Below are 15,630 nucleotides of genomic sequence, written 5' to 3' on the forward strand. Positions count from 1 at the left end.
TGGTTTATGCGGCCTCATCTTTACTTTACAAACAAGGGTCACGCATCCGAATTAGATACATGCTCTTTCTTTCTTTCTTTCTTTCTTTCTTTCTTTCTTTCTTTCTTTCTTTCTTTCTGTCTTTCTGTCTTTCTGTCTTTCTTTGTTTGGTCAGATTAAGTTGTGACACAGTTAATCAGCTTTGCCGTTCTGCAAAACCTGCAGCTCTTGCCTTTTTAATCACATTCAGACAGCGTTGGGCAACACAATAGGGATCGACGTGGAAAGGTCACTCGTTCAAATGCAACTCTGATAAGAATTATGTGTGGCAACATTATAAATCTGTTCAAACATCTGAAGCCTTTAGGCTGAGGGATTATTTGTAGTGTTAAACGATCTACAATATCTCAAGAGACAGGCCCGCTTGTTGTAAGAAAACACCAAGCATTACAAATGTACTTCATTTTAACATCTTGTGGCCTTACGCAGTGAAAGTGTGTTCAGTGACATTTTCAAAAGTGTTTATATCCTTAAATATGCAGTCTCACTGGGATAAAAGTCTCAGCTCAGTTTGCCGCTTTGCTTCCTCGTACAAAGCTCATGAACATATCACATAGTGGGAAAAACACAAAACAGCCACATGTTATGATTTTGTCAAATTTATTTTTTCAACCATTACATATCCACAGCATATGATCAAATCCATGTTTATTCTCATTATTCCGGCGCTGACGATTCAGAGGTCAGGACAGGGCAACTAGACTCAAAAAAGGCAATTTGATTTGTGAGAACATTAAACCATTTTGTCTGATAAAGCTTTATTTTCCTTGAGTTGATGATACATTAGTGATTGTTTATCCTGTTGTAATACTGAGCGGCAGTTGATAACCCTGAGAAAAAGCACTTCTATGGCTTGTACATCCCGTGAAAGGTGACAGGCATGCTGCACTCCACCTCCGCCCGGGCGATCTCAGACAGGTCCTTGGCGTTGAGGATGAGGAGGTATCCTGGTCTCTGGGAGCCGGGAGCCACCACAATGGTCAGCAGCACACCTGAGGGGTCAGCATTACATTATCATAAAACCATTCTTAACATAGTAGGTGTCCGATTAGAAATATTATGTCTACAATGCTGCTGATGTACCATCATCCTCGTCCACTCCATCGGGAGTCTGAACAAACAGGGGCTCTGAGGGGTAGGAGTCTGGTTCTTGCCATACCCAGGTCTCCTTGGTCTTTACATTCAACTTGCAGATCTACACAGTAATAAAGAACAAAAAAAGTTAAGGGAACAGCAAGTTTTACACATCCTGTTTTGTCTTTTGTTTTTTCTTTAATTTACCCTGTCTGGAATGAAATGGTTGAGACCAAGGCCATAGGCGTATGAGTAGTTCTTCCCTCCGAACCTTTTATAGTTGATCTGAGGGAACTCAAAGGCTACAAAAACGAAATGATGAAAATCAAAATGATTACATGATGAAAATATTTCGTTAACAATTACTGGTCTACAAAGGTCAGGGTAATTAGGTGGTAGTTACCATGTAACATATTTGATATTTGTTGAAATTACCCGAGTACTATTCATTAATAATATTCTATTTTCCAATAAGAAATTAATAAATAGCTGGTCATTTCTTTGATAACATTTCCTGGAAAACTTCCAACTAGTCCAGCTTCCCCTGTATTTGCCACCAATTAGTGTTTTTATGATGATGATGATAACTACATAAAAAAACCCAGACATTTAGGAAGATTTTTCCAAAGTTGGGTTGATCTGCTGAAATTATAGAAATCGGTGAGAATGTAAAAGTTTAAAAACAAAAAAATGTTCTTAACTTTTCAGACCTGCAGAAGTTAGACAGAGACTAGTTGAACATTTAGCTGTAACAACTCATTTTAACCATTGGAAAAAAGCTGAATATTATCATAATTTTCAATAAATCTTTGAGGTTTTTATAGTAGTAATTTGGGGGTAATTTAAAAAGAAATTAAAATATGTTGCTTAGTAATTACCACCTACTTACAATGAAGTTTGCAGATGTGTAAAACAATGTGGCAAATATTTCAAGATTGTACTAAACATTAATGTGTCCTCCACGACACACTGAGTGAACTAAGTTTGTTGGGTGTGCTTGCACCTTGGCGTGGCCCGGAGAACAGTACCTCTGGCTCCAGCCAGATCATCCCGTCAGCGTGCATCACCGCTGTGGCTGTAGTGTATGGCAGGCTGACCAGGTTCTTCCCCTGCTCCTCCTACATCAAGTCAGAGACGAGGTTAAATAATGTCAGACTTTACATTTGCAGGTGGCAATTTGTGCGAATGAAACAGTCGACTCGCCTTGTGGATGTCCAGGGGAATAACATATCTGCGGACCTCCGGCTGTGGCGCCATCATGGCCGCTTTCTTCACCTCGTCCCAGTTGGCTCTCAGGTTGGCCAACCAGAGGTAGTTGTACACAAACTCAATACTGCACAAAACAAGGTCTCAATCAATCAAACAGGAGAAGAGAAACAGGATGGTTGGAATAAAAGTCCAGCATCTGGTTCTTAAGTTACCCTTTCCATGCACAGAGGTCAACAACAATGAAGCCTTGGTCCTCGTAAGTGTTGATGTGGTGGAACATGCCAATGGGAGCCCCTTTGAACTTGTCATTGATGTACTCTCCTGGGTATTTCCTGGCGATGTGAAACAAGGTCTGCAAAACAAGCATTGGAACAGATACCATGAGATTTCAAGGTTAGAAAACTGAGAATCAATAATACAATTCTACTCCTGGTTCTTACTCCTTGAGCTTCGTTGGACTCAAAGCAGTCCATGTAGTTGGAGCCTCGGATGCTCCAAGCGCTCAAGAACTTCAGCAGGTTGATTTTCACCGGGGTCTCCACAAAGACAAAGTAGTTGTCCGACATGCCGAAGCTGGAAATATGAAAGGAGAGAACGTCAAAACTCTCTGCGACAACATTTGATTACACCGAGTGGATCACTGACAGAAATCCTGTGGGGCTGGAATCTACACACACCTGTGCACATAGGAGGGCTTGAACCTCTCAGCACTGGGGAACTGCACCACCACCTTGGACTTCTCAATGGGATCAGATTTATCTAGGGGGAAAAAAGGCAGAGGTTGTCATATTTACTGACCTTGAGAGAAAACATATTTTAAAAATGTTAGCTGAGATGCAAACCTTTCTGTGTGGGTGGAATCTTGACAATGTTGTAGGCCAGCGTCGCTCCTTTCCCCATGCAGTTTCCAATGTTATACACTGTCCCATCTCTCTCAATGTGAGGATGGGCTGTCACTCCGTTGATGTTGACATAGTTGCACATATCAACCTAGAGTAAAAAACAAGGATTTTTTTTTTATTGAGCTTTAATATGAAGACACTCACAATGTGAAGTTGAAGAACATTATTATACATTTCACACATTTCATGATATATTTGCGCTGATGTACCTTCTTCAGTGTCTCCAAGGTGTCAGTGTTTACTTTCGTGATGAAGTTGGTTTCTGTTACAGCATAAAAGTCCTCACCAATAGGGTACACGTTCACCAGGCAGTTGTCTGTGACCTCAACACCCTTGAAGTAGGAGAAGAACCTGCAAGCAAGATAAAGATTTCACATAAAGATATGTACAAATTTGAGATACTTTGAGCCTTTTCTCTTCATGCCACTTTTTACTCTATTTGATTTCAGAGGGAAATATTCTACTTTTCACTGCACTACTATTTTTTTTGACAACTGTAAGCACTGATTAATTTACAATTGAAGATTTTTTTACACACAAAACATATGAGGGCTTATAAAGTAGGATGTTCTGTTATGAATCTAACTATCTTGATAATTTTTCAAGTAATTCTTTATGCAAAAAACATCTCATGGTTCCAGCTTCACAAATGTGATGATTTTCAGCTTTTTCCCTTTAATTGGGAAAAGTAAGGATTTATGCTACTTGTTTACACTTAAGGCTCTGGGTAATTGTAATTCCAACTAATTTTCAGAAATTATACAGGCCAAACTATTGAGTAAAATTTAAAATAATCAGCAGATAAATGCAAAATAAAAACAGTCATAAGATGCACTCTGGCACAAACGGTAGAAAAGTAGAACTGCAACCAACTACAACAGTTAAACCTGTTTTTAAAGTAATGCCTGAGTAGTACGTTTCTAATTATATGATGATGATAATAGTATGACAGTCACAGGGGACATTTTTACTTTTAGTACATTTTCCTGATGATACTTAATCGTGCTTGTTTAAGTGCAAACATTTGACTTGGACTGTAATGGAGTGCTTTTATAATGTTGTCCTAATGGATCTGAATATTTCCTCCACCACTGGGTAATGATAATGTCATGACATGAAAGTTCAAGTCTGGAAGATGTGGCACATTCATCAGGAAGAAACATAATGTACAGGTGCTTGATCAGTTTTTCAACAGACAATTCTGTGTGTTTAGATAAAAAAAAAACCCACCTGGAGAAAATGTTTTTGCAGGGATCGGGGTACGCAAACGTTCCGAACTCAGTGATCACCACACGCTTCTCTGTGATGGCTCTCACGTAGGCGTCTGTTTTGATAAACCTGCATGAAGGAAAGAATTGAGAAGAATCTCATTATACACACATTTTGAAAAACTAAAAAGTATCAAATAGAAATGTTTCGTTCAATTTGTTAAAACCTTCCTATCCTCACAGGCTGAATATAGGTGTTAAAATGGCAAATAACTGAATACAGCCATTACCATTATCAACATTACCATGAGAAGATCAACTTGCAGAGAACTTGTATTGTGTTAGGTAATCCATCATATTGGATATCAGGTAACAGTTGTATGAGCAGCTTGATCAGATGATCAGAAAGGCCTGCACGGCATTTACCATGCATCAATAACATTTTTAAAAAATGAGGTTTGATGCACACACATGCACAAGTTTTGAGTCTCTGCAGGTTGATTCTGTTACATGGCTTTAATGTAAATGATGCAAACAGACTGAAAAATGACAAAACACTTGTTTTGGCTTTAAGGTCTTACTTTCGGTGGTAGGTGACCTGGCCATTCTTGAAGTCGAATTTGTGCATGAGGGCCTGGCCATCGAAGAGATGGTAGAAAGGTTCATCTCCAATCTCAAAAAGTCCAGGACCCAAACGGAGAAGACTTCCCTTCAGAAATGAGGGAATCCTACCTGTAAAGCACCAAATCAGAGATTGTTTTGTTAAAAAAAAAGGCATCCGGGGCCTAGTTTGAATGCTGGTGCTGTATCCCTTGCAATCAGTGTGGTATATGACTGTCACAGACTTATTTGCCTGCAGTCTATTTCTGTCTGAAATATGCAAACAAACCTGTGACTGTTGCCGGGAGAGGCTCAGCCAGTTCCTCACATGTCTCAAAAATCTTCTTGTATCCACCAGCTGGGTGTTCAAATCTGTTATCGAAAAGTGACGACAATAACCAACATTGCAAAGTACATTAAACTTAATTAAATTTCCAGCGAGTCAAATGTAGGAGTCCCTTAGATATGAAGTCACTATAAGCTGAATTTCTGACTGGTCATGCAGTTCAGCTTGAACTTTTAAATCCGTCTGGAGCTCAATCAGCTGCAGACACACTGACCATTTAAATCACTGTGTCTAGTTTTCAAATATGTGGTGCCAACTCGTTACCTCTTTGTGATCAACATGAGATAAAAATTTGATTTCGATTAGTTTTGATTGATCAGAAACTCACCGGCTGGCCATGTTTCCTTCTCGTTGTGGCAGGAAACAAAGAAAAAACTCTTGAGAAAAAACCTTCTCGTCACTTCTGAAGTGGAAGTCTCTGCTCCCCCAGTGGATTTGGGGATATTTATTCGTTTGGTCTGCCACTGCAATCTGCCCTGTAAACCTTCCTCCTGACCAATCATGTCACACCATGAACAAGAATCCCATTGTGCCAATATCCTCTGCTGGATGACTCAATGGGAACAACACTGAAACCGGATTTATTGCAGAGAAGATTTATTGCAGAGAATATTTATTGCGCAGAATTGGCAAATGTGTTGCAATTGCGCATGTGATATTTTTTTCCCCAAATTGTTCTGATTTGGGCTTGAAGAGTCACGCTGAGTCATACTAAGTGCAGTATATTTCAGAGTATGGATGTAGGGCAACAAAACAACAGATAGGGGATGTGTACTTCAAAACATTCTGTACTTAATTTCAGAACTTGTGCAATCTACATTACTAGCCAGCACAAACTGACACACTTAGGTTTTATGACATCTGAATCTATAAAAAGAATTGTGATAAGGACTAAACTGGCAAAACACCCCAAACCTCTTATACTATTAGTGCAATAACACCACTTCAATAATACACTAATAGAAAGGGTCCATTATAAAACTACGATAACAATGAATTTCCACTGCTATTATTAGGCAATCTTGAACAATGCGATGGTTACACACTGTTCTAATTGGACGAAATGTGGCCAGCAGTTCTTTGGTCAGAGCACAAAAATGCCTTAACTTGCTTGTCTCGGTGCAGCTATAATCTAGGTGTGGGGATTATGCTCGACGTAGCCTGAAGACAAGCGCTGCATTGTTACTCCTGGGAAAAAACACCATTAGTAGAGAGAAAGTTTCACCAGAGGCAGTTTTGTCAGAGGCAGTGTTGTGACTGACACGTGGACTGACTTTAAACAGCTCTACACAAAAATCTTTACAATAATAATAATAATAGAATAAATAAATAAATAAATGCAGCTGCAAGCCACGCACAAAAAACACATCAGAGAAATGATTTTACAATTTATTAATCAAGAAATGAAGGGTCAGAGATTTCATACTTTTTTAGTCAGGAAGGATTTCTGTAATTCATTTTACATTCACTGCAAATATTTTGGAAGTCAATGTTTATTACTGTTCAAACTCAAAGTCCACTTATCATCTTATTCTGAGGCTTTCAACCTCATCACATGATCCTCAAGAACAGGAGGCTGCTCAGTTGTCATGGATCTTATACCAACCTATGGAGATCATGACACTTGCAGGTTTATAGATCCATCTTATGAAAACTCAACAAACACCATCCTCTGATGAAAACTCTGCATTGTGATCGAAAGCTCCACAATAAAAGCCAATTAGCAAATAGGAAGTCAATGTAGAATTTTACAACAAGTTGTGGGCATGTGATTTAAAAATCGAAAGGCAGATTTATCTTTGACAGTTTTAGGTTCTGGATGTGTTTGATCAGGTCGGCACATGGATCGAAAGCTGCTGAAAAACTTCCTTGAGTTGAAAAACTATCAATGAAAATATTCAACTTTGATATGCTTTGAAAATGCAAGATATAGCACCATGTCATCATGACTGTGATGTTATAGGCTGGCCTATGGCAAAGTTATACATCCTCTACTTTCCCCATCGACCTTGTTTACTTCATGTATTAAAGCGGAGGGAGACCTCTGTTGGTTATTTAATGAAGTTCAAAAGTTGACCTACATAATATCAGTGTCTCACACGCTGGTGGGCAAAACTAGCAATACATCGATCACGTATAAGAGGTGACAACAAATAATGAACATGATAACCTGAGATGTTTTCATGAATCTGATATTTTCACTGCAATAGAGATTTAACTGCACGCATGCGCACTTCGATCGGGAATTACAATATGGCGGCGGAACCCAACATTCTGTTGATGTAGTCGCTCGCTAACACCTAGCCCGCTAATTACCTTCAAACAAGCGGCTTTAACCGCCAGTAGTTAACCGTTAATCTAGTTTAAGTTTAACTATTAAACTTAGTTTTTGTTGTTTAGACGTTTTTAGTCGGTACCATGAATTACACCACGAAGGTGGTCCAGGTGACGAACGTGTCTCCGAGCACAACATCGGAGCAGATGAGAACACTGTTCGGGTTTCTGGGAACCATCGAGGAGCTGAAGTTGTTTCCACCAGAGTGAGTGAACTAGTTGGTGATTCAGTTGCTCGTTAACTTTTAATATCAATGCATTCACATATTTATTCGTGTAGTTTTCCCCAAACATTCGTTGAAAGGAGACGTAATAAACAAGAGGCCCGACGTGCTAACCGGAGTCGTAGCTAGCAGTAATTTAATACTCCTAACCTGGATAACACTGTTGATCATGTCTTACAACTGTAAATTATGGCAAGTGTGAAAGTTTACTTAAAACAGCAGCTTAATAATCATAGCTTAAATCTGACCGCAAATATAAATGTTTAATAAATTTGCTTGTGACTTGAACTCCTGTGGTATTTCAAATTTGGAATAGTGAAATTATGCACATTCTTGTGTTTTGCGTGTTGGTTCCTTTTATATCAGTGTCGATCTGGGAAAAAAGATAAGTGTTGTTATTACTGTTATAATAAAAACGAGGAATGAATCACATACAAATACTAATTTGTTTTATTATTTCCTAAGATCATGATCATGATCATATTTTCCCCATACTATCATTATTACATGGTGGTGCATAATAAACAATCACATTATTGATTTGATTGATCAATATTGATCATTGATTTGATGTTTGGGTTGAAAAGAAATAGTTGAAAATGTGTGACCAATCAAACATCATACTTTAAGAGAAAAAAGTAGAAAATGGCAGCGGGTTATCACATGATTTTTACTTGGGAATGTTTGGCATTTTGCTTACGAGCTGTCTTGATGTAGGTAGTATGTCAGAATTGTGTATTGTGTATCTGCATGTTTTGTGTATTTTTTAACCTACTACATCATTACTTTAATTTGAACTTTTTAACCAACAGAGCAGGGAAGTTGTAGTGGTGGGACTCAAACCCTGAGTGGTTCGCATTTGTTTTTATGGCAGTGTTGTGTGTAGATATCTGGAATTAAAGGATGATCTGAATGCATTTTCATATTTACTTGTTAATGTGCCAAATTCCCAGTGCGTTACATTATCAAAAGACATGATAAAACAGGGGATTATCATTTTTGTGATATATTAATGTATTCTTTTACTTCCTCCACAGTGATTCTCCGATGCCAGTGACATCACGGGTGTGCTTTGTGAAGTTCCAGGAGCCAGAATCTGTTGGAGTGTCTCAACATCTGACTAACACCGTGTTTGTGGACAGAGCGTTGATAGTGGTCCCCTTTGCTGAAGGTTTGTCTCTTTGATTTTTCCTTGTATGAGTGGTCCATGTTGATTGAATGGCATGCCCCTTGAATAGTGAAAATGTAAAGGAGTAAAAAGGATCTCATCCATTCCATCTGTGAACTGCACAAATCCACTCACCTTGGTCTGTTTATATGAACTTTTTTGATCATTTGAATCATACTGGTAATGCCATTCCCTCCCATTGTATGTAAGAAGAGTTAAAAGCAGACCTGTCAGATATTTGGTATACTGTGTAACAAGTCCCAAACCAAAAAAAACCTGGATTTTATTTTGATGGGAAAGTACATATGAAGCTGTTTATGTCTGCCTGAAACAATAACATCTGTATATTGAAATGGCAGTATACCAAAATCTGCCTTGCAGTCTTGGAGTTGAACACTCTCAAGCTGCCGGCGCCACAGACACCTCTAAATTCAGAAGTGAAGTTGTTTAAACTCTTAACCATATGCATTTTATTTTCTCCCCCATATTGGACTATCCTCTGTTAAACTTCTCTCTATTTGTTATTTGTGTGTGTATGTGTGTGTGTGTGATTTTTGTAGTGAAGAAGGCCCTCGTTGATGGCTGAAAGTGGTCCTCTGCCTGCCAACAGGGGATTATAGACATTTGCAAAGGCCAGCAAGCATTCAAGTCCCACCCCACTCTTTTTGTGTCCTCTATTCTCTCTCTTTCTCTGCCTCCTCTTTCTCTTTCCTCCTGTCTAATTTATCTTCATCTTTACCCTGAAGCAGTGCTCATTTTGCATTGTTTTGAACGCTGCTTTGCCATTTGTTTTGTGGCCTTAATGGATGAGGCTGGCAATATTTTTAATATTTTTGATGTCAGCAAAAAATCTCGAAAAGACCAAAAGAGCATTGTTGTCCAGAAAACTATTAAAAGCCCAACAGTGAGCGACACCTTTGTGCTGGTTGACATGCTTATTCATTCTGATGCAGGCACTGCCACAGGAACCATCCTGTGGTTGCTTATAGTCACTATAGTCATTAATCCCCCACTTAAAATGTTCCTCACCAAATGCAATATTTAAATCTCCAGTCCCCATTTGTTTTTGGAAATCACTTAGCCTTTTTATTAAAACAAATTATTTATATAACAGTCACAGGTATGGTAAAGAAATCAGAAAGAAGGGCTAATGTTGGTTTTGGTCTTTTCATGGGATTTGTTGAAAATGACCAACAAGCCAGCTTCATCCTGTTATAATGTGCAAGTTAAACTTAATACACAAAAAAAAATCTATATAATACAGTAGGGCTGCACCAAATTGACATATTATCATAATTGCAAAATCTTGCCACATGCGATATCTGAATGACAACATCTGCAGTTTTTTTTTTGCTAAAGGTAAAATGTGTGACAAACCAGCCTTTTAATTAAGTGTTGTATTGCTGCAGAGATGCCCTGGTCTACAAATCCTGGTCCCTATAGGTCAGAAAACAACTGTTTGTTACAGACCCCAGTAAATTTCTTGTCATCATTTTAATGATGAATAAACTTGTGATTAAAATGATCGCAGTAAGGTTAATTTTTCTAATCGTATCATGCAGCCTTAAAAAGCAGTTACTTGGGGCTATCGGCAAAAGGCTGTACAAACATATGGGGTGTGACGGACATACGTACTGAACCAATGTGAGCAGCTTATTTGGGGAATTAAAGACATTAATAGTCAGTGATTGGTTATCTTACATACAAGTCAAACTACAGCTGCCGACGTGACACAATGTTGGTAAAATCTATTCTCTTTAACAGTGGTCTTCTTCTTTTGTTGTTGTGTTTTACAGTTCTTTTTCCTGGCTCAGCCAGTCCTGTAAACCAGGCCCTGCTGAAAATACCATCCAACAGTTTTGTCTCCTGCAGCAATTTCTCTCTTCAGTGTGCTCTTTTATTTAAATGTTTGTCATTGTTGTGTGTCTGTATCAAGGTTATGTCTTCTTGTGAAAGAGTTGTTTTTGGGGGTGGATTTATTGTGAGATGACTATGAGGTGCTTATTTGCTAATTGGGGCCATTTTAAAAGTGAAATCAGTGGCTTATTGCAAATAAAGATGGTACAATTATAATTTATTTAATTGGACTGTGGTAGCGGAGATTAATCAAACCAGCTATCCTCTGCCTAGGTTTGGTTAATTGACGCAGTGGCAGGTAAGGATATTAGAATAATTATGTACAGCTGGCACGCTACCCATCCTAAGTTCTGCTATTGTCAATAGTATATCTGACATTTGTGTTTTTGGTAAGTAAACACTGATAGCTTGTGTAGTGTTCTTGCCAAATCCCTAAAATTCTCTCTGTTGTGTGTATCTCGATTTTTCTCTGTGTGCTTTTAGTAGCGAAGCCGCCAACGTGAGTCGCTTGTTTCAGTAAACGTCTAAATGAAAATTGAGGGCACACCCAACTGGAGAAGCAGCTGTGCTTGCTAACGTTTGGTTCATGACTTAAAAAACACGTTCAGGTGATATATTCTTGGCAGTGTTCATTGGAGTAGTGTGATGTATTCCAGCAATAGTTATGTCACTGCAATGATTATGTTGAATTAAGGGACCTCTTCTCTGATCTGTAAGGTAACCATTTTGTTGAAAATGCAGTGTGAAGACATTTTTGTTCTTGTCTTTTCCAACATGTCTTCTCTGTAGTTTAAGGGTTTGTGAAACTCCCTCCTAATGCCTGTATTTTATTTTCCTGTAGGATCTATTCCAGATGAGGCTAAAGCTTTGTCATTGTTGGCGCCAGCAAACGCTGTTGCAGGAATTCTGCCAGGAGGAGGACTTCTTCCAACGCCCAATCCCATGCCCAATCCACCTGTAAGACTTTTGCATTGTTTTGTACAAATGTTGACTATGGGAAAATATACTAAAGTGCATGGGATTACAAAAAATTGTAGAACTTTAATTTAAGATGGTGGTATGCTTCACATTTTAGCAGATAATCATGCTCCAGATGATGTGAAATTATCTAGTGTTGTTCTGACTGGGAGGATTTGCTCTTGGCGTGCAGAAGCAGGGATGTGGTGTCACATCAGATTATGCTCTGTAGACTAGACAATCTCATGTAAAAGTCAGTTTGATAGTAGAATAGAAAAAACTGACATTTGTTTCTCTGCGATTATATATGACAGTATTTTATCAAACAAACAAAGCAGTCAGTTCACGGTGCAGAGCTTGCAATTCTCTCGCAACCAACAAAACTCCCTGTGTATCTGATCCAACTGGACTAAATTATCTGATATAAGACAGACTTCTCTCATAGATTAGTCATGGAAAATTAAAACAGTTTGAGTTTTCCTTTTGTATCAAGCAGCAAAGAAGGTGCAGCGTTATTTGTTTGAGGTAATGTCAAGTAAGAGATTACTTGGCATTACAATGCATTGTGCAGCAGCATTTGATAGTTCTGGAACTTTTGATCAAATCATATGACATTCATCAGAAGATGGGGTTAGGATCTGCTCAGTTATCACTGAAATTACAGGTATTCTAATTTGTGGCTTTTGGGTTATTGGGATGATGATTCAGAACTGAAATGGTGATGCATGACCTCATCTGTCAAAATGGAAAAAATGATATGAACACCATTATGAGCATGTGACCTCAACAGTAGGCTAGTATAATAAAAGCGCCTTTACAGGCTTGTATGCCTTCATTTTTACTACAGATGGGAGGGAACCCTTTCGGTGCTCCGAACATGGACGCAATGGCTGCATTTGGATTCCCAGGACCCAATATGAATCCCCAGGTGGGAGGTTTTCTTGAATTACTGACTTTTTAAAACTCTGTTCTATAAACTTGTTGCGGTAGACATGCAGTGTATTTAAAAAAACTTTTTTCCCTTCTGTCCTCTGATTTTACAGGCTGCTGATCAGCTGTTAAAGTTCATGACAGATCCTAAGTAAGTCTTTATTAAGTGATTTCATTGTGGTCTGACAAAAGTTGTGTTGGTGTGTTTTTAGTGATGGTGAATCAACTAACTAAGATCCTTTTGTGTAGACTGAATCCTTTGGCCGCAGGCTTAAACCTGAGTGCAAGCCTGAAGGCAGATGCATCGAATAAAGAAATCGAAGAGGCCATGAAGAGAGTCAGAGAGGCCCAGTCACTCATTTCTGCTGCCATTGAACCTGGAAGTGAGTGAGCAAAATACTGCAGTCATAATTCTTACCTTCCTAATTTTTGCCTTTTTATAAAAAGGTTTTTTTGTAAATTGTGCCTTGACGATATTAAGTAATTTCTGTTTGTTTCTGTCCTGCAGATAAGGAGAGCAAAAAGAAGCGATCCCGGACAAGGTCCAGGTCAAGAAGGAGGAGGTCAAGATCACGTTCAAGACACAGGTAATAACAAATGTACATTACCTGAAGAGCTGAGATGGAGAGGCTTTTTCTATTTTGAGAATAAAGAGAAAATCGGCAAATTATCTGATTGCAGGCGATCCAGGAGCAGATCCAGACGACGGTCAAACTCCAGAAACAGGAGGCGCTCAAAAAGCCCACGCAGAAAACGCACCCACTCCAGAGACCGAGGCAGGCGGTCTCCAAGCAGATCCAGGTGGGTTAACTGTTCACACTTCTTTATGGCAATCATAGCTAAAGATGTAGCTGACCTTACATCTAATTCATCTACAGAGACAGAAAGAAGGATGATTCAGGGAGGAGAAGATCCAAAACACCACCGAAAAGCTACAGCACAGCCAGGAGGTCACGCAGTGTGAGCAGGTGAGATTTGTATGAGCTCAGGCCGAATGTAATTTAAAAATGTATATATACAAACTTTTCTACTGCAGCCTCCCATCCTCTCAGTTTCGAAGTTGTAGAATAATATTCTCGGCTTTTTGTCTGGTCTGCTACACAGGAGACGCAGGAGAAGTCGAAGCGGCAGCCGATCCCCTAAAGTGTCTCCTAAAAGGAGAATCTCCAGGTCTCCGTCTCCAAGAAGGTTGGTGTATTGATGCTTATTTTTTGTATAAAACCAAAAACTGCATGCCTATTTAAAGTTTGTGATAATGTGTTTTTTTAACATGTGCTGATTGAAACCAACTCTGGTCTGTTTTCCTGTTTGGTTCAGTACCTCACAGACAAGTATCTCAAATTTGTACTTAAGTTCAGTACTTTTGTAAATGTGCTTAGTAACATTCCACCACTAATGTAAAAAACAGACCAGACCAGAACTTAAAGGCGAATCTTGGCATCTATTCTTTGGTCCTGATCAGTAAATGTCCTTTGTGTGCGTATATCTAGGGCGTTCTACGACAGCCCTGTCTCACCTTTTCCTCTCCTCCTTCTACAGACACAAGAAGGAAAAGAAAAGGGATAAAGAAAGGGAGCGCAACAGTGATAAAGATCGCAGTCGCGAGGAACCTGAACGCTCTGCTAGCAAGAAAAAGAAAAGCAAAGACAAAGAAAGGGAGCGGGAGAGGAAATCAGATGGAGAGAAGGGAGACATCAAGGTTGGTAAAGTAAGTTGGACACTACTAATTCCTACACACTGTGAGCTTTGCTTTGTAGACAGACTTAGGGAAGTGTTTATACATTTTAAATATCTCATCCAGTGGTTTCCTTTCACAGATCACCAGGGATTATGATGAAGAAGAACAAGGCTACGACAGTGAGAAGGAGCGTGAGGACAGGAAGGATTCTGACGACTCTGCTCTGTCTCCTCAGTCAGTAGAAGGTAACGGTACAGCGCGGCTTGTGAAGGCTAAAGTTAACGGAGCTGACGATCGCCATGAAGAGGACATGGATGTCAGCGATTAAGCAGTCCATCCTGGTTTGTCCAACATTATCCCTTTTTGTTTTGTTGTGAACATGTTACAACTTTTTTTTGCCCACTGGGGTAAATCTAAAATGTGAATTGAGCGTGAAATGTATTGATTTTTCGTACAGAAGAGTCGTCTACTCTTTTTTTGCAAATGCAGAATTGTCATGTTTGCCCAAAGACACCGTCTTGTTGCTAAAATACCCAAATGCTTTTTGCCCCTACTAACATAATCGGTTAAAACTGGAAGTAGGCATTGCTTTTCTTGAGCTTGTGTTGTCAGGTGTTGTCACTTCCTTGCTTATTGAATCTTTACATTATTGTTTATTGTTGTGGTGTGTTGCTCAGGCCTCTTTCCCACATTTGACACATTTTTGCTTCTTGTCATCTGAAAGTGTTGTTTTATCAAGGATTTCTTTTATAATAAAGCCTATTTGGAGGACAAAGTCAAAGATTTTTTTTTCTTTTTTTAACTGCAGGTAAGGGAGTGTGATATGGATAGAATCCTCCACAGTAAATTAAATTTTATATTGTGATATATTGATGTTTTTTTCAGGTGAAGTTTCAAAGTCCAAAAAACCTTTTCAGGAGTTGAACAGCAAAATGGTGTTGCAGCATTCGCCTAAACATCTAAACTTGATTTATGGAAGCCCAGTTCAGTAAACACCCCCAATTGTGCCAAGAGAAAAAATCATAATGTTACATTTAAGATGAAACACCTGAGAAAGGTTTATGGATATTTTAACAAGACAATCGCTGATTTGATTAAGTATTT

At 38.9% G+C, this 15,630-nt stretch overlaps 2 protein-coding genes across 6 annotated transcripts; one reads left to right on the forward strand and one right to left on the reverse strand.

Moving 5' to 3' along the window:
- Positions 1-622: 622 nt before the first annotated feature.
- On the reverse strand, positions 623-5,837 carry rpe65a (retinoid isomerohydrolase RPE65 a). Its single transcript, XM_030401914.1, has 14 exons — positions 5,707-5,837; positions 5,322-5,404; positions 5,014-5,164; positions 4,455-4,562; positions 3,434-3,575; positions 3,165-3,312; positions 3,000-3,081; positions 2,763-2,895; positions 2,535-2,674; positions 2,317-2,446; positions 2,117-2,231; positions 1,321-1,415; positions 1,123-1,234; positions 623-1,031 (listed from the first exon to the last, which is right to left on the reverse strand). Exons 1-14 carry the CDS (start codon positions 5,715-5,717, stop codon positions 886-888), a joined length of 1,596 nt encoding a protein of 531 aa, XP_030257774.1. The 5' UTR covers positions 5,718-5,837; the 3' UTR covers positions 623-885.
- Positions 5,838-7,591: 1,754 nt separating this feature from the next.
- On the forward strand, positions 7,592-15,307 carry LOC115572550 (serine/arginine-rich splicing factor 11-like). Of its 5 annotated transcripts, none has more exons than XM_030402729.1 (12): positions 7,592-7,918; positions 8,974-9,107; positions 11,803-11,918; positions 12,739-12,846; positions 12,962-12,999; positions 13,098-13,231; positions 13,357-13,435; positions 13,530-13,649; positions 13,727-13,816; positions 13,953-14,036; positions 14,388-14,556; positions 14,666-15,307. In XM_030402729.1, the coding sequence occupies exons 1-12, from the start codon at positions 7,797-7,799 to the stop codon at positions 14,852-14,854; spliced, it is 1,383 nt and encodes a 460-aa protein (XP_030258589.1). In that variant the 5' UTR covers positions 7,592-7,796; the 3' UTR covers positions 14,855-15,307. The 5 variants fall into 5 exon arrangements, with proteins under 5 accessions (XP_030258589.1, XP_030258590.1, XP_030258591.1 ...); XM_030402730.1 differs by having other exon boundaries at positions 14,388-14,547; XM_030402731.1 differs by having other exon boundaries at positions 12,766-12,846.
- Positions 15,308-15,630: the final 323 nt, after the last annotated feature.

This window comes from Sparus aurata, chromosome 21 (assembly GCF_900880675.1).
Source record: "Sparus aurata chromosome 21, fSpaAur1.1, whole genome shotgun sequence".
Classification (NCBI taxonomy): domain Eukaryota; kingdom Metazoa; phylum Chordata; class Actinopteri; order Spariformes; family Sparidae; genus Sparus; species Sparus aurata.